Source organism: Manis javanica, chromosome 10 (genome assembly GCF_040802235.1).
Source record: "Manis javanica isolate MJ-LG chromosome 10, MJ_LKY, whole genome shotgun sequence".
Taxonomy (NCBI): domain Eukaryota; kingdom Metazoa; phylum Chordata; class Mammalia; order Pholidota; family Manidae; genus Manis; species Manis javanica.
The window spans coordinates 53,042,563-53,065,623 of record NC_133165.1 but is presented as its reverse complement, the minus strand read 5'-3'; the positions used below and the strand labels follow the sequence as shown (position 1 = coordinate 53,065,623).

The 23,061-nt window shown below is 45.9% G+C and overlaps 1 protein-coding gene across 2 annotated transcripts in view; it reads left to right on the top strand.

The window, feature by feature from the left end:
- Positions 1–20,560, top strand: part of ACSM1 (acyl-CoA synthetase medium chain family member 1) — a 41,036-nt gene extending 20,476 nt beyond the window's left edge. For both annotated transcript variants that reach the window (XM_036992593.2, XM_036992592.2), the window contains exons 3-14: positions 19–229; positions 2,416–2,623; positions 4,102–4,242; positions 6,371–6,530; positions 9,521–9,600; positions 11,931–12,048; positions 13,531–13,611; positions 14,119–14,220; positions 16,481–16,608; positions 17,658–17,757; positions 18,605–18,724; positions 20,221–20,560. In XM_036992593.2, the coding sequence (XP_036848488.2) occupies positions 19–229; positions 2,416–2,623; positions 4,102–4,242; positions 6,371–6,530; positions 9,521–9,600; positions 11,931–12,048; positions 13,531–13,611; positions 14,119–14,220; positions 16,481–16,608; positions 17,658–17,757; positions 18,605–18,724; positions 20,221–20,307 (1,536 nt within the window). In that variant the 3' untranslated portion in view covers positions 20,308–20,560. The remainder of the gene's footprint in view (positions 1–18; positions 230–2,415; positions 2,624–4,101; positions 4,243–6,370; positions 6,531–9,520; positions 9,601–11,930; positions 12,049–13,530; positions 13,612–14,118; positions 14,221–16,480; positions 16,609–17,657; positions 17,758–18,604; positions 18,725–20,220) is intronic.
- Positions 20,561–23,061: the final 2,501 nt, after the last annotated feature.

Genomic DNA, 23,061 nt, shown 5'->3' with positions numbered 1-23,061 from the left:
GTGTATGGTCTTGGCCAGGAGGGCAAGAGAGGTCCCAGCCCAGCCCTCTGGTGGGTGAATGACGAAGGGGATGAAGTGAAGTGGAGTTTCAGAGAGGTGACTGATTTATCCTGCCGAGCGGCCAACGTCTTCACGCAGACCTGTGGCCTGCAGCCGGGAGACCGTCTGGCTTTAATTCTGCCCCGAGTGCCTGAGTGGTGGCTGGTGACCATGGGCTGCATGCGAACAGGTCAGTATCTCAGAGATGCCAGGAGACCTCATGGCTGGCTTGGGCCAGCTGGTCCTGGAATATTAGCTACTTTCTCTTCTCTGACCTTCTTATTTCTTCATAGTCCTTCTGTTTCTCAGTCTCCCTCAAATATTCTTTTACTCCTTCTCACACCATCCCTCCCACTCACACTGCCAAACAGAATGTCATAGTTCTCTCCTTCATACACACACAGACTTTCTCTTCCACAGTCTCAGAATTCCTACTTTCTCTTAAGATTCAAGTGTTAACATTTTCCTATATTTGAGCCCCGTGCCCCCATTGAGTCATTTAAGAATCAGCTGCAGACACGGTGACACCCATAAGCACCGGATGGAGACTGGAAACACTGCACCTCCACCTCGCATCTGCTATGATCCAAGACATGCCTTCATGTGGCCGCACCAGCGCTGTCACACAGGGAGCTGACACTGACACACGGTAGCTGCCTGATATACAGCCAGAGTCCAGATTCCTCAATTGTCTCAATAATCTCCTTCCTGGCAATTTTTTATTTAAATCCCAAATCCAGCTGAGGCTTGTGGATCAGGTTTAGTTGCCATGTGTCCTCAGCCTCCTTTAGTCCAGGATGTCTCTCTAGCCTTTTCTTCATGACAGTGACGTTTCTCAAGTGTCTAAGCCAGTTGTTTGGCAGGAGGTCCCTCCAAATTTGCATTTCTGACTTTCTTCATGATTAGATTGAGGTTAAATGCTTTTATCAGGAGTCCAAGAAGGTCAATATTGTGTCTTTCTCAGTATAACATCAGGGGATTACAGGAAGTTGTTTTATCACTTTAGAGAGGTGGTATCTACCTTTGTAAAAAGGCACCATTTCCCTTTGTAATTAGTAAGTGATCTGTGGTGTAATTCTTAGGAGATGGTGTATGGTATCCTGTTCCCCAGCTGTCTTTCACCTGTGGCTTGAGAATCCACTGGTGATTGTTGACTGAATTGAATATTTTATGGTGGCTTTATATGAGGATTTTCTATTTATATCATTCCTTCTACATTCATTAGCCAACATTCTTTAGAGATTTTCCTTCCCCTTTTAATTGCCTGTCTACTAATCTATACAATTTGGAATCCATATGGCAGTCATGGATTCTTTTTTGAATTACTTCAATTCTATCATGCATGCTTTTACAACAATCTCTCATGCCCTTGTTCATATTCTCTCACAGATAAAATCATTGATTAATGTATCGTGATCTATCAAGGTCATCTAGTATCAAGGATTAACGGCAACAGCAGAGGGAGTATAGAGATGCTGTGTCATCTGTAGAGCTAAGACACAGCCCATGGAAGTCCAAGACGTGGTCTGAGCCCTCGGGGATAATCAGAATCAAAGACGAGTAGAAGCAAAAATTCCAAAAGTGGGCACAGCATCAGGAGTAACCTTTATCAAGAAAGGCCATTTTGAAATAGAGAATAGAGTTGTGGGAAAGAAAGGTGAAGGATGGGCAGTGCCTGCCAATGTCAGGCATGTGGTGCTTTTCTGGAGAGAGGGTACAGACATTAGTGAAGGGAAGAAGTGTGGAGGGGAAAAGTCATTGCTCTGTGGAACATGAGCCGGTGATAATGCGGAAGAGGGTAATGGGAGGGTTCAGGACAGGGCATCAGTGGAGACATTAGAATCAAATCAGGGCCATGAAGGCTTGACCTAATTGTTGGTCATGGAAAATGGAAGGGGAGGGAGGACAGTTCAGAGGACAATGGCTGAATTTGGATATGAAGAATGAAGGAGACAGACGATATTCAAGATGACACAGGGACTAACAGAGAAGGAAGTGGGGAGAAAAATGGGGCAGGGACGCAGGTGTTCCTGATGTCAGGGGCACCGTCCTTGCACACCTATATTCCCAAACCCCATGCAAAGGTGTGTAAAGTAGGATCCACCTGTCTGCTGGCTAGATCCATCTAGAGTAGGAAGTTTAGGGCAGGCATTTCACATCTTAACATGCATTGGACTCACTCAGAGATCTTACTAAAATGCAGATTCCCCTGCAGTAGGATTGGGTGGGGGCGTGGGACCCTGTCCTTGGCAGTGCTGATGGTGCTACTGGTCTTCAGGGCATAATTTGCACAGCAACAGGTTGGAGGATTTCTGGGCATATAAGCCAGGCCTGAAGCTCCCAGTTGTGAAAGACAGGTCACTTTCTCATCCTCAGGGATCACCTTTATGCCAGGAACCACCCAGCTGACTGCCAGGGACATTCTCTACCGTCTACAGATGTCCAAAGCCAAGGGCATTGTGACTACGGATACCCTTGCCCCCGAGGTGGACTCGGTGGCTTCCGAGTGTCCTGGTCTGAAAACGAAGCTCCTGGTGTCTGACCACAGCCGTGAAGGTTGGCTGGACTTCCGATCACTGGTTAAGTGAGTATATGGCCTGAGGAACGGCAGAACGCCATTCACTCCCAGGTGCTGGTGGACAAGTACTGAAGCTCACCAGGTCTGACCCAGGAACCTCTTCTCTGATCTTCACTGATGTGCTGTGTGACCCTGGCCTAGTACCTTCCCATCTCTTGGCTGCAATTGGTTTATCTGTAAAATAAGGAAATTGAACTTCCATGACTCTGTCACTAAAGTGCAGTCACCCCTCTGCAAAGGAGATGTGTAAAGTCAGGGGGTTATTTTGTTGCATTGTAGGTAGGGAATTTGAAATACTGTTTTTATATAAAAAAATAAATATATGAAGAAGTTGAATATAAGACTAAAATGGATTTTTAAGGTAAAACTTGAGATGACAAGAAAAAGGTTCAAGGCTGTGGCTGGCAGCCAGCTTGGAGAGCAAACACTTTCCATGTCCTAAGGTCCGGGTGACCCTGGTCCCATCATGGCAGGACCTAAGGTCCCATCATGGCAGGAAAAGTTAGAGAAGTGTTGATTTTGGAACAACCCTTCTACCTCAAAAACTCTGCAAGCCTTCTGGCATTTTTCATATCACACACAAACCATGCAGGTTTGTTTTCTTGAAGTACCCTGTCAGTTTTTAAACCTCTTTATTTCAACCCCAAAAGGCGAATACTACACTGGAGTCACATCTTCCTATATTTGAAAATCAGAGAATGAAATGAAAGTAGCTTGAATAAAGCTACTCTTGAAAACTCCCTTCAGTTGCTCAGAGCTGGGATGCTGTCATTTCTCAGCCAAAGCTGGTGTTTCCTACAGCACTGGGATTGTTTGCAGTTTGTCTGACTAAGCACATAAGAAGCTTGCACCTACAATCATAGTGGGTACAAGAGACACTCAATCTAGTAGAAACTCCCAAGAATCAAGGCAGACTGAGGGAACTAAGATTCTCTCCACCACCTCAAGCTCATGCCAGAGCACATGCACATCTACATATATTTCTTTCACTGTTACTGTCCCTCACTATCTCTTCCTCACCCCTCATCACCAAGGTTAAGGAGTTAAATTCCCAAAGAGCTAGTTATGTGTGAAAAACAAGCTTAGCGTGATTAAGAGCACAGTGTGTGGATCAGACTGTATGAGTTTGAATCCTGGGTCCACCACTTTTGCTGGGTATGTCTTCAGGCAGGTTGCCTAATCTCCATGGGTCTCAGTTTCCTCATCTGCAAAATGCACATAAGAGCGGTACTCACCTCTTAGGGTTGCTCTGAAGAATGAACAATTCCTTACTTGTGAATCATTTAGAGCATCATGGGAAACACAGTAAATGTTATTTCAGTGTTTGTTAGATTTAAAAATAATCCATTGCCTTTTCTCCATTTTTCAAATGCAATGTCAGTCTACTTATCCAAGTCATCCACGTCTGACTCCAAGCCTCATATCAGTTCCTTTGCTCTCCCCGAGGGTGGGAAAGCAGGAAGCATGACTTCTCTCCTTCGCAGATCAGCATCCCCAGATCACACCTGTATTAAGTCAAAGGTCCTGGACCCAATGGCCATCTTCTTCACCAGTGGGACCACAGGCCTCCCCAAGATGGCGAAACACAACCATGGACTCGCCTTCCACTCCTCCTTCCCATCATGGTAGGAAACAGCACTGATGCCGAGGCGGGGCACAGATCCGATGCAGTGTGCGTGCGTGCGTGCGTGCGTGCGTGCGTGTCTGCTGGGAAGCAGCTGTAAGTAGAATTGGCTCCATCCTTTTCTCCCGTCTGCCCTCTTTGGCTCAGACTGCCTAGAGTCTGAGGGGTGAATGCCCGGAATCCTAAGGGTTCACCAGACTGATGCCTCTGAAAGACAAAGGAGGTGCATGGGTGGGAGGGTGGGCAGCAGGCTTTCAAGCAGACCACCCAAAGGCAAGCCATTGTTTCTGCCTGTGGTCCCGGGGTTCAGTGGGGAAAGACAGAAGGTTGTAACAATGTCAAATAAGGTGACAAGTCCTCTCCTCTCACCCATTGTGGATAAAGCAAGCTTGCAGTTCTCAATCATGCTCTGTTAGCAAAAATGATAGCTGGAAACAAGCCATGGCCCCTAACCTAGAACAAACACAGAGGCTGAAGCTGTGGCCTTGAGTTAATCATTTAATCAATTTTAAACCAAACCTTGTCTGCCCTCTGTGCCCTCCTCAACTAGTAATATTAAGACCAAAATTCTGTATATTTTCTAACTTACTAACCAGATTGCATCCAGGGAAGCCTTCTTGCAGACAGTGGGCATCTGTACTAATGATGAGGACTGAGTAGAAAAACCCTGGAGGAAGGTGGGGGAGGAAGGGAAAGGCTTTCTGTGCAGCCTGATAGAGCAAAGGCACAAAGGTATAAAAAGTACCATACAACTGCAGAGATTTGAATATAGCTGATGGTCAGAATGTCATGTAAGGGGTGGACTGGAGGTATTGGGAAAGTGAGCAGGGCCCAGATCATGGAGGGTCATGTGGGCCTTGATGTAAAGTTCAGAGTTTATTATGAAAACAGTGGGAGGTACTGAAAGGTTTTTGCAAGGGAGACACCTGATTAGATTTGTATTTTGAGATTACTGTGGCTGCAAGATGAGCAATGGATTGGGAGAAGTTAGAATGGAGTTTGAAAGACCAGTTAGAGGGTCCTGAAGAAACCCAAATGGCGGTGGCTTGGACAAGGTGCCAGAGGCATGAAGGAGTTAACACATTTTAGATTTTAGGAGATAAAATGGACAGGATCTGCTGCCACAGGTGGGAGATAAGAAAAGGAGTCCAGGTTGATTCCCAGATTTCAGGCTTGGATAGGTTTGTGGGCAGTGGTGAACCATCACTGAAATATAGAGAACAGTGGGGCAGAAAGAATTCGTCCAAGGGAGGCAGGGGAGATCAGGATCTGCTGGGTTTGAGGTGCCTGAGAGACACCCCAGAGGAGATGCTCAGTGGGCTCTTGGGTCTGAGGGTCAGAAGAGAGGTCCTCCTGACTGGTAACCTCCTGAGGGTGAGCCACAGTCCTAGGAGAAATGGGATGAGGGAGTGTGGATGGCTTATCAAAGCCCCTCTCTTCTAACATAAAACCTCCTCAAAGCCACTGTTGGCTAATGGACAGGTGTGTTTTCTCAAGACGTTATAGTGCTCAGAGGTCCCTCAGAAGAGCATTAGGGAGAGAAATGAGAAGCCTCCTCCACTCCCTCTTCCAATTATTGCTTTTGGCTAATTGTTTGCAGTCCATTGCCAAGATGGGGTATTAATTAGGCCTGCCTCTCTCTCTCTCTTCCCATCACAAATGTCAAAACCTCTGTGAGCCAAAGAGTGAGGAAAGGATCATGAAGCAGGGTGCTCCAGGGTTCGGCTACGGACAGAGCTGGAAAGCCTCTGGGTTGGGCTTTTATCTCTCCATCTGTCAGCTTTCTTTCTGCTCTATTTTGGTGCTCTTCTCAGAAAGGCTCACCCTTTATTATCCCAAAATAGCTGCCAGCATCACCCTGGACTATCTCAGTAACACATTCAAATCCAGAACAAGAGCAACAGACTTTGTCCAATATCCCCAGCCTTAAGGATCGTTATAATTGAGCCAGTTAGAGTCGAACATGACCAGGAAATATGACTTCGCGTACTTTTGAAACCTGGGGAAGGGATGGATCTGGAGCCCCACATACACCCAATGAACTGAGAGGGACAGGAAAGCCAGAGTCCCCAGCCCTGATCACTTCCTCCCGTGCTGACATAACTGAGGCCACTGTGTTTTGGAGTTAGCAGGAAATTGCTGCAGCTGAAGACGTCTGATACCATGTGGTGCATGGCAGACCCGGGCTGGATTCTGGCTATCTTGGGGTGCCTGTTTGAACCGTGGACAGCAGGGGCTACAGTCTTCATCCATCGTCTGTCCCAGTTTGACCCCAAGGTCACTGTAGAGGTAAGAAGACTGTAAGTTGCCAGTATCAACAAAGTCCCACAAGTAATTCAAAAGCTGAACCCTGCTGAGAAATATTTTATTTAGCCAAGAACCTATTAGCATAATAAAACCCTGGTTCTGGGTTTCTCAAAGTGTGAAGCACTGAATCAGTGGCTGTGTCAGAATCATATCAAGATGTAACCTTGAAGAAAATGTATATTCCAAGCCCTTCTCCAGATCTATGGCTCAGACTCTGGGGACTTGGGACCTGGAATATAGATTTTGAGAAATGAAAGCAACCAGAACTAGCTCAGGTCTTCTGGATCCTTGATCCTGGCTCTGCCAGGGCCAGGAAGCTGGCGTGTGTGTGTGCAGGAGCACATGTGTGCACGTGTGTGTGTGCCTGCATGTGTGTTGTTATTCAATTTAATAAGTGTTTAAATAAAAACAGAGCCCTTGGAATATGATGAATCTACTTTCTTATCCACATTTGACATTTATTACTGGCTTATTTGCCACTCTGGACCTCAGTTTCCTTATCTGCAAAATGGGAGTTTTAATAGTTACTACCAGAAAACCATTGGTAACATTGATGTGATAGTGTGCAGAGTGCTTAGCTCTGGGGCTGGCACATGGCAAACACTCAATAAGGGGCAGAGGTTGCTGCTAAACGGGTACATCGTGATGATCAATGAAGTCACCTGCATGGACTCCTTCCCTTGAAAAGTCTCTTTGCATCTTCTCCACTGACACCCTTGCTTTCCATCTCAGAGGCAGACCTGCCCTTCCACCTGTCAAAGTCCAGCCCTCTCCCCACAACTGCTGTTGTCCCTGCCTTTCTGTTTGGAGCTCCACGCTATTAATTCTTAATCCAGTAAACCTTCTCTCCTGTATTTTCAGCCTCTTACTAATACTCCCTCAGACCACAGACATATTCAAAGGTCCCCATCCTGAAAATGCCTGCCCTTTACCCTGTACCCCTGGGCCAACACTGTCTTTCCTCCCTTAATGTCAAACTTCTCCTTAGAATGTTCTCTGCTTGCTGTGGCCTCTTCCTCTTCACCCAGCCTACCCCTGAGCACCCCTCCAAGGGCCTGCCCTGACCTCTCCTCTCCCCTCCTAAGCATTCCCCTTCTCTTCCATTTCACCAGCAAGTACATCAGCTCAGGTGGTTCTCAAAGCTGGACCTTGGCGGTGCTCTTCGCTGATTCCCTCTTGTGTATCTGCCCTTGGTCTCCAGTCCCTGCGATCAGGCACCTCAGTGCACTTCCCGTGTCCCGCTCCATCCCCAGATCAGAGTTCACTGCCAGTCCCTGAGGCTTAAACTTGAAAAAAACAACATTGAATCCACCTTTCCCTCCACCACCAGGTCTAACTCCCCCCTACTGTGTGGGGTGTCCCAAATTATTATTTTGACTTATTTTCCACTTAGTACTTCTGTGAATTTTTAATAATAAAATGTTTAATGCATCTAGTTCAATTCCTCTTATCAAAGATGGGAGATACTGACTAAAACCAGGAGTGCTAAATACTATTCAGATCCACAGCCCTTTCCCTCCACTTCCTCTCTGCCCAGAGGGGCTGCAGAACCTCCCACTCCCCGCTCTGCACGCCTCCAAAAGCTGCACCTCCTCTGAAAAATCACCAAGATGAGTCACGAATTACAACTTATACAACAATAGCCAGAATCAATAGTCGGTGACTCAGCACCAGGCTCGGGCAAGACCTGGGACGGCTGCTGTCTCTTCCGTATGAACAGCGCTCCGCTGCCTACGACCCCCGGACACCACCCCACGCAGCTCGGTGTTCTCCGTGAGAATAAGGGAGGGAGGACTCTGGTCCAGCCTGTCATGGTGCTGGAGGAGAAGAGGAGAGGCTGAGCCTGACCAGGGTCTGCAGCAGGAACGGGAAGGGCACCAGGAGTCTCGCGAGGCCGACACCCGGTGGCCTCTCTGCTTTCCTCTCTAGACCTGTCCCTCCTTGTGGGCCGACCAGCTTGGCAACGGCAGCCCTCCAGGGGTGCCGTCCCTCCCTCCAGATGACCAGGCCGCACTGGCAAGAAGCTGAGTGGCTCAGCTTAAGTCCGTCACCAGTCACCAATCCCATGCTGCATGCCCAAATTTTTAAGAGGATAAGAATGTGAGATACTGTAGAAGTCCAAGCCAGAGGTTAAAAGGTGACTAGGCTCGGAAAGGGTGGGAGTGAGAGAGGAGGCAGACCCCTAAATGCCCAGTGCTACGTGGGAGATAGGGACATTCCCGTTTTACAGATGAGGAAACAAAGTTGCAGAGAAGCTAAGCAGCAGGGTTGGGATTCAGGCAGGCCGACCCCAGGCCCACAGTCTCTTCTCTTTGGTGTTCTTTGCTCTCCTGGCATCACCTCCCCAGGTTGGAAACTCAGAGACTTCCACCTCTGGCTAAACCGTGGTGAACACCGGCCATTTGAGACCCTAAATAATCTGGCTCCTACTAACCCCCAGATTCCTAAATTTACTTCTTGCTCCTCTCCTATGTGTCTAAATAAATCATATTATTTGGCTTAAAATTTCTATGACTTTGCCCCCGCTGTTCCTTCTGTCTTCAAGAGCCATCTCCATTCCTCTGCCTGCAGACCTGTATCCTTTTGTTAAATACCCCAACTAAAAGCCACCTGTTCTAGTAAAGCCCCTGGATCACCCATTCAGGAGAATTATTTCCTCTGCTATGTTCTCACAGAACTTCTTTCAGATTTCTCTTAAGACAGCTACCGTTTCTGCCTTATCACCTGATTCTTATTTTATCTCCTCCATCAGTACCTACTCTCCTAAGAGTTGGGGCTTTATCTTACTCTCCTTCCTCAGCACCTGACACACACCGTGTACAAAATTCAGGCTCAATATAGATGCATTGAAAGAACTAACAAATGAATAATCGTGCTCTCCTAAAGGGGACATCAGAATTAATATGAGTGGGCAATAATTTTCATCTTAACTATAAAAATAAAATAAAATGCCTTCTCTTCCCACTTTGTAGACATTGGTCAAATACCCCATCACCCAAATCCTTGCTGCGCCAGCTGTATTTCGATCGATTCTGAAGCAGAATTTCACCAGGTATAGAAGTGGCTGTGGCTGCTAATGACAATCTTTGGGTAGGATTTTAAGGAATCCGATGCACTGAGGTCTGACTGTTTTCAGCTGTTTCTTTGAGGGTAGTGGGTGTCAGGTGTTGGGGGCAGGGGTGGGGGGTAAGTGTGTGTTGGTGGTGATAATTATAAACTAGTCTAATTAGTTTATTAAAGCAGGACTGAGAGATCTGAATGAAACACTCCATGAGCCTTGCATCATTGCGAGTTTAATTTTTTAACAATTTTATTGTGAAAGAACATGCAGAAAAATATGTAAGACAAATTTACATGTTGATGAATTGTCAAAAATAAAATCCCTGTGTTACCACTCACCCAAGTCATAAAAACAGAACACTTCCAGCGCCCCAGGGACCTCTTCATGCCTCTACCTTCCCCTAAAGGAATCTGCTATCTTGGCTTTCATGATGTTCCTCATTTTTCCTTATAGCTTATTTCCTAACAAGATAACCCTAAATAAACAATCTGTTTTATCTGTTTTTGAGCTTCATGTGGGCAGTCATACATAATTCTGTAATATCTGGCTTCTTTTTTCAACATTGTATTTCCAAGATGTATCTATTTTGCTGCATATTGCTGTAGTTCATTTTCACTGCTGTACAGTATATCCCATTTTATGAAAGCACCACATTTTTTATCAGTTCTGCTCTTAAGACACATTTAGGTAATTTGCATTTTGGGGTTATATTGGTGATTAGTGCTGCACTGAATTCCTGTACATGTAAGAAAATAAGCATGCATTATACTACATGTACAAAAATACATGTAGTGTTTCTCTGTGAAAGGAATCGGTAGGTCACATTGCCACTGCATCCTGCCACCCTATTTTCCAAAGTATTGAACCAGTTTATGCCGCACTGGCAGGGCGAGAGAATGCCCATTGTCCACAGCCCTGGCTATATATGCTGTTGTTAGAGTTTTTCATTTTTGTCAGTCTGATGGATGCAAAGTCTTATCTCGCTATAATTTTATTTTTGCCTTCCCCTGTGTTTGCAGGTGAGTTTTTAGCTAAATTGAAATCTACTCTTTGAAACTTAAGGATATTTATGTATCTTTGAGAGACTCTGAGATTGAAATGGCTATTTCAAAAATCAGAGCTAACACGTTAGACCTAGCAGTTAAAATACCCAGGAGCTCAGTGCCTGCCCTTCCTAAGCTAACTCTGAAATGCAACTTGACTTTATCCATGAAGCTTCTGTCCGGCTGGCTTTCCATCTGTACGTCAAAGCTCTAATTACAGCCATGTTTGCAATATTCCTCAGGTGAGGACTGTTGTCCAAATCCAGTAAAAATCCAAGCAGAGCATAGCTAATGACTCTATCAGAGATTCCGTCCACTTTATTTACTTTGGAAAAGTGCCAGAAAGAGGAGGAAGATGCCCTCAATGAAACCAGCCCTCCTGGCCACTACCCCTACCCCTGTATGTGCCGGGAGAGGGTGATGGAGGGGCAGGGGAACCAGGGGTCTGCTGCCTCCCTCACTCTCAAGAGCTGGCCCAGCTCAGCACTGCACCAGGTGGTATTCAGACCTCAGCCACTTCTCCCTATTTCCTTCAGTGAATCCATTATTATTTTGTGTTTGCTTTTACTTAGAGAAATGTTATTTATGGAAAATTTCATGGGGGAAATGGAGGGAAGGATTTACAGCACACAGCACACCCAGCACATAAGGTCCTTGCTACAAATGCTTATAGCAGACTTTTCTATTCTCTCTGAAATTCTTTCTCATGGGCCTATAACCTGTGACCCTCCTCCTCTTTTTCCCTGTACTTAGTACAGTCATCCTCAATGACCTGAGCAACTGATTCTCAATCCCTAACTTGCACTCTTCACTCAAAAACACAAATTCAAAATATAAACAAAAGCACTTTAGTTCATCTAACCCCTCTCTCCATGGAAGGCATGTCCAGGGGGATCTTATCCCTCACTCCCCTTATGGTTTATGTAAATATCCCTCTTGGCCACTTAGAATGCCCCCCTAGGGCAAGATCTGGTCAACACATCCTTACCCTCCTGTTATAACCATGCCCAAATTTAATCTGAATCTCCCTGATTTAACCCATTACCATCACGACCACTACCCACCCCCTACTAGAGAACCTAATAGGCACTGCCAGGAAGCAGAACTTGGGTCTTGACCACCAGTAAATTGCCCAGAAGGTGAGCCAGAAAGTGAAAAAGCAGAAGGACAGATGGTGCAGATGACAAGGCTGTGAGCCCATAATACCCCAGGCCTGAGGAAGGGCATGCAAGGCCTGACCTGAGGCTCTGCTGCCCCCTGGCCTGCCCTCACCCTCAGGTTCCCTGCCCTGGAGCACTGCTGTACCGGTGGGGAGGCCCTGCTGCCTGAGGAACAAGAGCAATGGAAAAGACAGACAGGCCTTCTGCTCCATGAGGCCTATGGACAGACAGAAACGGTAGGTAGATGGTTCCTTCTGGGCCAATCAGGACATGCTCAGCCCCAGGCCCAGCGGGTGAGCTGCTTCATGCCATGCATGTGCAGAGGCCCGCTGGGCTCCCAGCATGGCTTGAGGCCAGTGCGAGGCTCTGGAGTTCTAGGCTGATCTGCCCCAAATCAATTTTCAGAAAGACCATTCGCATCTCAGACAAAAACTTTAAAAGTAGTCTAAGGACATGGTTCCACCGTCCCTGTGATCTCAGTCAAGGCACCCAGGATGGTGGTGGGATAGAAGGTTCTCTCCAGCAACATGGAGGCCATCACCCCAAGTCCTGCCCAGTTCATTGTCCCTTCCCACGGCAGCAGCCACAGGGGGCCACTAGGACCTGGCCTCAGAAGATGGTTTCTGGCTGTTCATGAGGACAGCATGCAGCATGTCATGGGGGACACTAGCAGGAGGGGAGCAGGGAGCAGATACTTTCTGTATACACACACACACACACACACACACACACACACACACACACACACACACACACACACACAGATTGTGATCCTAAAGGTGTCACAGAACAGCCATGTGGCAGGGCACACAGAATAACATGCATGTTTTGAACCATGAAACCTTGATTAGTGGTAGTGTGGACTTCTAACACATGCTCAACCCAGTTTGGAAGCTGAGCAGAGCCACTTTGTAGCTGACAGTGGATGACTGCCATCGCAGGAGCTGTAGCAAAATGTGTAGTTTAGTTCTCATCCACATACTTGTTTGATACGTCTTTGTTAAAATAAATAAATAATCAGTTTATTGGTCTGCTTTCAGGCCTGAAAGATGTTAAGACTCCAGGCCTGCCTCTGAGTGGCTGGACCAGGAGGATGGTGGGATGAGAACTATATACTGCATACCAGTCCATTTACATGAACTTTTTTTCAATGACAAAAGCCTCCCTTAGGCCCGATTGGTGCTTTATTTCTTAAAGTGCTTTCACACTGGTTCATCTGTGCAACATCTTAGCCACATAGCAGAGGGGAGGACACTTCCTTTCCCAGGAGCTTGGAGCCCAGTTCAAATGACCAATCTGAATAATCTCAACACATTCCCACATAGTTGAGGCAGGATTCCCACAGCTATTCCTCAGCCCCGAGTAAATGTTTGTTAATTGAACTCATGGCCTTCCCCTGACAAACAGACACATGCCTGGCTTGCAGTGGGCCCTGAGCACCCCACAGTGCTAGGCTCACTCCTTTGCTGCTTTTTCAGCCCCTCCCACTGGCCTCTGCAGCCCCAGCAGCTCCCACAGCCCAGCCACGCCCCTGCAGTGAATGTCTGCTGAGCATGGTTGGGTCGGTCGGTGCCTTGAGTATAGAAGCCCAGGATTCTAGCTCCCCCAGGAGGGGTCATTGAGCTGCATCAGATGGATGTGTGGGTGAGGATGCATGTATGACTCCTGCTGCTTTCTGCTCAGCTTGGCCAGCCCAGCTCTCTTTCTTTTGTGAACAGGGAGTAACCTGTGGCAATTTCCGAGGAATGAAGCTCAAGCCGGGTTCCCTGGGGAAAAGCATCCCACCCTATGATGTCCAGGTCTGGTCCTAAAGGCACTGACAGGGAGCAGTTAAGTGGTCAGCTGGGATGGGACCCCTGTGTGACACCAGGTGACAACCAGCTGTGTTCCCCTGCCCTGGCTGTCACCCTACCACCTCTCCTCCTGGTTTCCCTCTGATTTCCTGGGGAGGTTTCAGTTGCTGTGTCCTGGGTGTGGTGCAGCTCAGCATGACAGCCAGAGGCCTCACACACAGTGGGCAGGAAAGTAGCACCTGGAGGGGACCCTGGCAGCCATCGCCACCGGCTGGTGCGTTTACTTTTTCCTGATCATGTTTTCTAGCCCAGGACACATTTGCCATGTGTATGTATCCACGGGTTTCACCATTTCCTGATTTCCAAGACTTCTGACAGTTTGTTTCTACTGACAGGCCCCCTCTCTTAATTGTCCCCACCTGTGTCACAAGACTAAGTCAGGCACTGTTTGGGTGGGGCGGGGCGGTTGGGGTCGCCCTGCGGGTGGGATTCACAGGCCTCTTCTTGCTCCAGATCATTGACGAGAAGGGCAACATCCTGCCACCCAACACGGAAGGCAACATTGGCATCAGGATCAAGCCCTCTAGGCCCGTAGGCCTCTTCATGTGCTATGAGGTGAGGGCACCCCATCTGCTCCCTTCCGGGCCCCAGGAATCCCAGCAGGGTGCTGTGTAAGCAAAGGGAGTGGGCTCACCTCTGCATCCTGGGACTTCACATCTCCCTTTATTCGGTCCAACACATGAAGCCTTTTTTAATAATATCAAACAAAGCTTAGAGTGTGTCCCCATATCCCTTCCTGTCTTAGACTGATTTATGGGGTAGAAAAGAGCCTGGCTTAAGAACCTCCAAAGCTGGGTTCCAACCATCTCCTGTGGTTAAGAATGCAGGCTTAGACTGGGTTCAGATCCTACCATATCACTTACCAACAGGGTGCTAACAAATCTATTCACCTTGCTGAGCCTCCTGGGGGCACCATTATTCCCACTTTATGGAAAAGGAAACTGTAAATTGGAAGCATTGTGTCTTTCCAATGTCAAATAAATGCCAAGCCCAAGATTCAAACTCATGTTTTTGGGCCCCAAACTCTAAATGAGAAATCCAGGGTTTATGGGAAACTGTAATAAACTAAAAGGAAACCTGAAACCCTTGATCAGACAAACTCTAACCCTCCCAGGCTACTAGTGGTCACTAAGAGGCAATTCTCAAGTTCCCAAGTCTGGCCATGGAAGGATGGACAGATGCTGAAGTTGATATCAGATTCCATCTCCTTAATCCAAAGCAGTAGCCACTTGAGGTGATCTTGCCCTTCTTCTGTGGCCTCAAAGGGGTACCACACCTCTTGTGATACTACTGACCAAAAGCAAACATGCAGCTTTAGCCTTAATCCTCAGTAGAGCAGTTTTAATCTTGGATAAGAGAAAATAAACACAGAGTAACTTGTATTTGGATCATGGGTACTCAACCCTGCCTGCACATTAGAATCATCTGAGCAGATTGTTTAAAAAGTATTAATGCTGGGATCCAACCACAGAGATTCTGGTTAAATTGAACTGCAGTGGTCCAGAGAAATGACTTTTTTTGTTGTTCAAGACATATTTAATTTTGCATTAAATTAGGGCCAGCATCTATTTATCCCATTCCATGTGCCCTCGTGACAATACGTTGTCACTCCTCCATTGAGATTTGCTTGCTTTTTTCTTTTTATTGAAGTAAAAAATATGTATCATAAAATCAACCCTTTTTGACATTTTGAACATGCAATTCGGTGACACTGAGAAAATTCACAATATTGTGCAACCTCTATGCTTGTGCAGAGAATTTTCACCACCCCAAACAGAAACTTTGCTCCCATTGAACAATATTCCCCAGCCCCCAGCAAGTGGGGACCTGGGGCTTACCCATAACATGAGATACTGTTCAACAATATATGGGATTAAAGTGCTGATGAACACAATAACCTGCACAAATCTCCAGGGAATTATACTGCAACAGTTTTTAAAAAGCTAGTCCCAAAGGTTAACCAACAAGGTGCCATTTATGTAATATTCTTAAAATGACAATATAAAAATGAGTGTGGAATAGTCACTTCCAAGGATTAGGGATGTGGAGGGAAGAGGGTGAGGGAAGAGGAGGCAGGTGGGTGTAGATATCACAGTGCAACATGAGAAATCCTTGTGATGATGACAGGGCTCTGTGTCCCTACTGTGGTGATGGATACATGAACCCACACATGTGATCAAATTGCATAGGACTAAATGCACTCCACACACACAGATGAGTACAGGTGAAAAATGGGGAACAGCTGAGTGAGATTGATGGATGGTAGCAATGTCAATATCCTGGCTCTGATATCCAACTACATAGTTTTGCAAGATGCCACCATTGGGGGAAATTGGGAAATGGTATCTCTGTGTTATTTCTTATGACTGCATGTGAATATAAAATTATCTTAAAATTAAAGTTTAGTTTAAAAATTTAGCTTTCTGTGAGGATTAGAAACAGTAACATTTTTGGATTAAAATTCATTCAGTAAACTTTTATTGACACCTCCCATCTGTCAAGGCACTGTGTGAATGCTGAGCTTAAAGCAGTGCATAAAATTAACAGGGCTCTATGCTGGAGTGGAAAATTTATTCTACTGCAGTGCCACCCAAAAGTGAGTTGTCATTTTTTTTTTTTGTCCTTAAAACTGGCTTAATATTCTCTACTAATTGACTAGGAGCATGGATAGAAATTAGACTCAGAGAGATTGCAAAACTAGTCTAGATGCCAGGTAGAGTCAGCAGCAGTATTTGGACCCAGATCTGAGCTCCAGGTGTGGTTCATTGTCTATAAATTCATTGCCTTCAACAAAGGGGTGCTGATCTCTTTGCAGGATAACCCAGAGAAGACAGCCGAAGTGGAATGTGGGGACTTTTACAACAGTGGAGACAGAGCAACGATGGATGAAGAGGGCTACATCTGGTTCATGGGGAGGAATGACGATGTCATCAATACATCTGGGTAGGTGTGGCTTAACCTGAGCCAGGAGGTGTCGCCTTCCATGGGATCCCTGATGGGACCTAGCTTGCCCAGACACTCTTCCATGCATGGTGATGGGACCCTCAGTCTAACTCTGAACAGAACCATGTCTGTGGGGCCATGGCTTAGGGGTATATGTGCAAACTGCCTCCAGAAGAATCCATCAAACAAAAGTTCCAGAAGGTCTAGAAGGAACCATAATTAGACATCATGCAATTAAGGGGATCTAGAAGGACGACTTTACTTTGGTACCTGTTAGTTGAGGGAACTTATTCTGTATTTGTGTTTCTTGTATGGGACACAACAGGTCACAGAAATAAATAAATAAATACTACTAATCTTTTTAGGGTACTTACTATGTGAAAGCCTTCTCTGCATTGCTTTATAGAACCCACCTCTCAATGCTAGTAGGTAAACAAGATTGTGCCCATTTTACAGATGAGGAAACTGAGTCACTGACCAGTGGAGAAAGTTGTCTAAAGTTTGAGATAGTACAGGTTGTAGCCCAGAGCTGAGCCAAGGTAGTCTGACTCTGAGTCCATTCTCTCTAATCCTCATGTGACTTAGAAAGAACAATGATGACACATTACATTAGAGAAACAAGTGTTTTTGGACAGATGTCAGTGAAATTGAGTTTGCTATCATTTTTAATTTCTAAAAGAAAGGCTGATATAGTGGGGAGTAAGATGCAGAATCTGGATGAATGTCTATGATAAAGTTTGGGGCTTCCAAGAGGTCTCATGCTGGGGGACCTGGGAGCCATGCCTTAGAGCACTGGGAGGACCAAGCCCTCGCCATCCTGCCTCCCAGGGATAGGGAGGTGAGCAGTTCTGGGGAGCATCTGAGACTGGCGTTTCTTGGCATGTGCCCAGGTCTTCTCGTAGATCCCACTACAGTGTTTGCACAGCATGTGACAGTTGCTCTCGGTGGAAAGGGAAGAGGTGACCCTTTAAAAATGAGATATGAAGGCCTGGGGTTACCCCAGACCTGGCATCCACTCAGAGACCACGAAAAGCCCATTGGTCTTCCAGGTACCGCATTGGGCCGGCAGAAGTGGAGAACGCCCTGGCCGAGCACCCGGCGGTGGCCGAGTCAGCTGTGGTGAGCAGCCCGGACCCGATTCGAGTGGAGGTGAGGAAGAGAATGCGGAGGTCACCATCTCCGCGGGTGGGCGCTGGGAAAGCAGGTGCCGCGGAACCTTCCAGGCCATATCTTCCCAGCCTTAGGCCACCTGTGGAGGGAGGGCACAGTCGGTATGTGCACTTACAGTGTATGGCCACCAGGGGCCCTTGGCCTCATCTGTGACTGAAAATGAAGATTATAAATGACAGTCCGTGATGAAGCCTTACTGTGTGCTAGCTCATTTACCTCTCTCACAACAGCTGAATGAATTAAGGACCCATACCCTTTTTACACATAAGGAACAGAGCCTAAAGGGGTTAAATAACTTGCCCAGGTCACAGGGCTGGAAGAAGAGTGGGAATCTAAGCCATCTGGTTCCAGAGCATGCATTCACTGATTCAGCAGGTGTTTGTTGAGCACCCACTGTGTACAAGGCCCTGTGCAGTTAAATTGGGGGTATAAACAAAAATGTAAAGATAGTCAATTACCAGCACTCATTAAATGCCTTCACAACTCTACCTACAATAATCATAAACGTGGCAATGATAATGATAGGAATAAAAGTAGACTTAAACTAGCTTCATATTTGCTATGTATTATCTCATGGAATATTGACATAAGCCCACTGGGTAATTAACCTTGCTGTTCCCATCTCACAGAGAAGGAAATCGAGGTTACGTGATTTTCCAAAGCAAAGAGAGGAAATTGGAAGTCCTGGGATTTGAACCTGGTCCTGTCCTTTTCCAAAGGCTCAACTGTCTACTTGTTTTTCCATTCATGTAATAAACATTTACTTTTTAATCTATACAACTGGTTGCCACTCACCCTGAGCCTCCACTCTGGTTCTGCACTGCAGGTGGTGAAGGCATTTATTGTCCTGACCCCCAACTTCCTGTCCTGTGACAAGGACCAGCTGACCAAGGAGCTGCAGCAACACGTGAAGTCAGTGACGGCCCCGTACAAGTACCCGAGGAAGGTGAGTGATGGATGGTCCCTCTGAGTGGTTCCAGGGGCCCCCTGACCAGAGTCTCACTGGGTGGCCAGGGTGAAGCTCAAGTGGCCAAAAGAACCAGAATTTTTCTCTGCAGAAGCAGGAATCTGGCTTACTGGTGCGGGAGAAACAACCTACTTAGTCAGATAGAACCTCTCTCCTATGTCAGAAACCCACAAGGAACCCATGGCTGGCACGTTAACCTAAAAAAAAATGTCATATGAGTGCCTAGAAGTATCAAGAAGGTTATTTATAATCTTTCAAATTTAAAAAAAGAAATTCAAATCAACTTCCAAACTTTTAAAGAACATTATTTGTAGTAAGAAATGCATTCTATATGGCAATTCAGTATATATATATATATACACACACACATATATAGATATATACATCCATATATATGTGTGTATATATACTGTGTATAATTATATGCACATAAATAAAATTTAATAAAATGATACCCTAAAAACATGCAATACGTTGATATTAGTCTACATTTGTTTTAAATGCCTTATGTAATCTATGAAAATGTCCAATAGAGAAATGATTAAATTATTAATGAAATTTAATATTATGTTATAACTTGAAATGCTGATCTTTTATTTTTAACATAGAAATATTGCAACAATGTCTTATTAAGAGAAAGAAAATAGGCTATGAAAAAATATACATTATAATATCCTATTAGTTTAAAAACACAATTTGAAAGGGCACATAAAGCCAAAAAGTTAATATTTATTTCTTTTGTAATAATACTTTGCTAATGCTTTACAATCCATAAATATTACAAAGCTATATAGCTAACATTTATTGAACATTTACTATGTGTGCCAGGCCCTGGGCTCAATGCTTTTTATGCATTGTTATTTAATTTACTTCTCTCCACCTGAGATGGCATGACCATCCCATTTTACAGAGAACAAATTAAGACCCAGAGTCTCTAAGTAAATTGCCTGAGATTAGAGTTAATAAAAGGCAAAGGTGGATCTCAAACATGCATGTATCAGACAACAGAGTTTATGCTTCTAATGTTAGGCTCTGCCTTATAGAGAATAGAACACAGGACATGTATCAGATAGGATGGGCTGGATGTTACTGTGAGTAACAAACAGTCCCAATGTCTTAACAGCTAATGATAAGGAAAGTTCCTCGTTGATGCCACATGTCCTCTGTGGTCCTCCTGGGGCCAGGATAAAGAGGCAGCCACCATGTGGGTAGCTGCCAGGTGCTATATGAAGTGGACAAAGAGGGTTGCCAGTCTCAATGGTTCCCAGTCCTTCTGTTAGAGACAGCACACTTCACACATGGCCACAGGTCAGCATCCACGTTTAGGGCGTCAAGTTGACACTCACATTCTTGGTGGACCTCATTAAGGCTATCACGTGGAGCTAGGTTGTCAGGGGTCCATGCAGAGGAAAGGAGGAGGGTGGGGTATTGGTAGGAAATGTCAAGTCAGGAGGGGTTTCCTTTCCCTCAATCAGGTGGAGTTTGTCCCAGAGCTGCCCAAAACCGTCACTGGCAAGATAAGAAGAAGTGAACTTCGGAGAAAGGAGTTTGCTCAGAAGTAATCTGCAATAAGCTCAGAAACCACTGTGATCTTGGGAAGAAAAAAAAAGCCTGGGAGGTTTCCCCACTAAGACAAAGATGGGGATGTGGAGGGCTGGTGGGAAATACCATTAGGAATGCCAACATTGCAACATTTTTGTTCTTTTAAATTAATGTCAGTCCTTCTCCTTCCTCCAAGTCCTCTGTTCCTTTCATATTGCCCGAGTGAAACCCTCAGAATGCAGCTGGGGTAATAAAATAGTGACATTAGCATCAGCAGTGACCCTGTATTGTGCATTTATTCTGTGAATGAAACTGTGCTAAATGCAGTCCCTTATAATGCTCCCCAACCCACACCATGGAAAACCCAGGGCCTAATTCTCCCTCCTGATTTCAGAGACCCTCAGTGACCCCTTGTTTCCATTTAATGAAAGGGACACTCCATGTTGGCCCAGGTGTCCACCCCACCTGGCCTGCCCATGCCCCACAGGAAGGTGAGGCCAGGATAAGGATGACTGTGGAGTCTGGGGAAGGGGGTTGGGGATGGCCAGTTCAGCCTGGTGGCTATACTTGTCTGCCAGATCATGCCTCACCTGCCACCCTGCCACCCATTGATGTGCTCACTCTGCTCCCAGCCTGGAGCAGTGTATGTGAGTTGAGGAGTCTGCCCTGTGTATATATGTATTTCTGTAAGGTAAGATGCTTCACTGTTCAGATCTCATACCTACAGATGTTTTGTTTGCAGACATTGCTGAGGAGAGTGGGTAAAGATCTCCCATTCTGCTTGTGTTCGGACCCTTTTTGTGTTTCCATCATTTGCTTTATATGTTTGGCAGCCAAAACGAACTATGTGGATCTGCGCAAGAGAGAGAAAGGAGGGAGCTGATCTGGGAACTACCAGAAATCACAAGGACCTGGGATATTCAAGAGGGGACTTCTCCTGGGCTGGCACGTGGTAGCGGGGAGAGGAGGGAACTCTCCTTCAGAGAATGGGTCACAAGGGGTCCATTGTGAAGGACAAGGGATGAAGGCAGGGGTGGAGAGGGAGTACAAAGCATTCCGGTTGCTAAGGCAGCGTCCAACAGGAGAAGGCTCAGAGGAAGACGGACTATCATTTCCTCCAACAGCTCCTGAGCGTCCCCTTCACCTGTTGCTTGTGTCCTGCCCAACCCATTGACTTACTTACCTACTGGCCTACTAACCTATTGATCTACCAAATTCACTGACCTCTCTGATCCCTCCTCAGTCCCCTCTCAGCCTGAGTCTGTCCTCTCCCGCCCACACAGACCCCTGACTTTTCCCACCCTACCCACCTTCCTGCCACACACCTTCCCCACCCCCACACCCTATTCCCCCTCCCCGGCCCCCAGGGCCCCCGAGAGGTCCCAGACATGCAGGCGGGGACACTGCTCTTCTGGCTCCTCCTGCTCGGGTGTCTCAGTCACTCAACAGAAATGTGAGTAAACATTGGACATCAGTTTTTCTTCCTGTTTGGGGGCTCTTTCACACTGGTTGAGCAACACCTTTTTCCTGGGGTCACTGAATGTGAACCCAGTCTGTCCAGAAGTCTGAGGACCTTGGAGCAGGTTTCTTGACCAGCATGATGGGCTCTGGTCATGGCTGTCCACATCCATTGCTGGGTCCTGGGGGCACTCCTTGGTCCAGAAAGAGCAGAGGGATGGTCCAGAGGGATGGAAGCCTGAAGAGTAACTTTGTATATACTAAAAGCCACTGAGTTGTAAGTCTTACGTGGGGGATTTGTATGCTCACTTGCTCTATTTTCTATCAATAAAGTTTTCAGTAAAGGTCTCTTATTATTAGGAGTCATGGGGCTTAGACTAGCTCCAGAAGGCTTGTGCAAGACCCTCCTTCAACCTATACAAGTTTAGGGTCCATCTCATGTGTAGTTTGTTTTCCTAGAACACTGTCTTGTGAAGTTTGGTGGCCCCAGGAACACTGGTTTGCTTTTCCCACCTCCACCCTTGCTGACGGCCACTGACTGTCAGAACCTCACCTTTATTGACCCAATGAATTTAATCTTGGTTGGAGTCAACCACTGATATGAGCACTCAGACATTTGCCAAATGTAACACAAGTACCCGTGATGGGAGGTCTTGTCAGTTAGCAACAAGATGGTCTGTCTTTTTTGTGCATTTGATCCACAGGTTGACCACTGTGCTGAGAGCTACTGCCCCCTTTTAGACAGTGGCTACTCAGTGTATAGTTTCCATGAGCACACATTTTGCTGACCTCAGCTGTGAGGGCTGAGGATGAAAATGTTGTTTTCAGAGACTACTTTCTAGAGAAGTTTTACTTGCACAATACAAAAGCTCGGTTAACAGCTTAGTATGAATTACACGGGTGTTTATTTCATCCTAAAATACTTATAAATGTACTTTTTGTAATGTATGTCTGGGTGACTATACATTCCAGAAAGTTTTTACTTGTATTATACATTAATTTTCATGGTTGCTGTTGATGTAGGCCTATTACTATGAAATATGAATGTGAATTTTTAAGGGCTGAATTGGAATTGGGCAAACCTCAATTCTCATAATCGTAATAATAAGATTACTTTATTATCCAAATCTCTATGTACTTCAGAAATCTGTGCTCTGGTTCAGAATCAAAATTAACATTGAAAGACAATCTTATTGGTTCTAGAATCCTGGGCTAAAGAATAATCTGAAATTGATTTTATTGGGACAATCATCTCAGTATTATACTAGCAGCTGCCCATTTCTCTCAGTTATGTCCATATCAATAAACATCTCTTT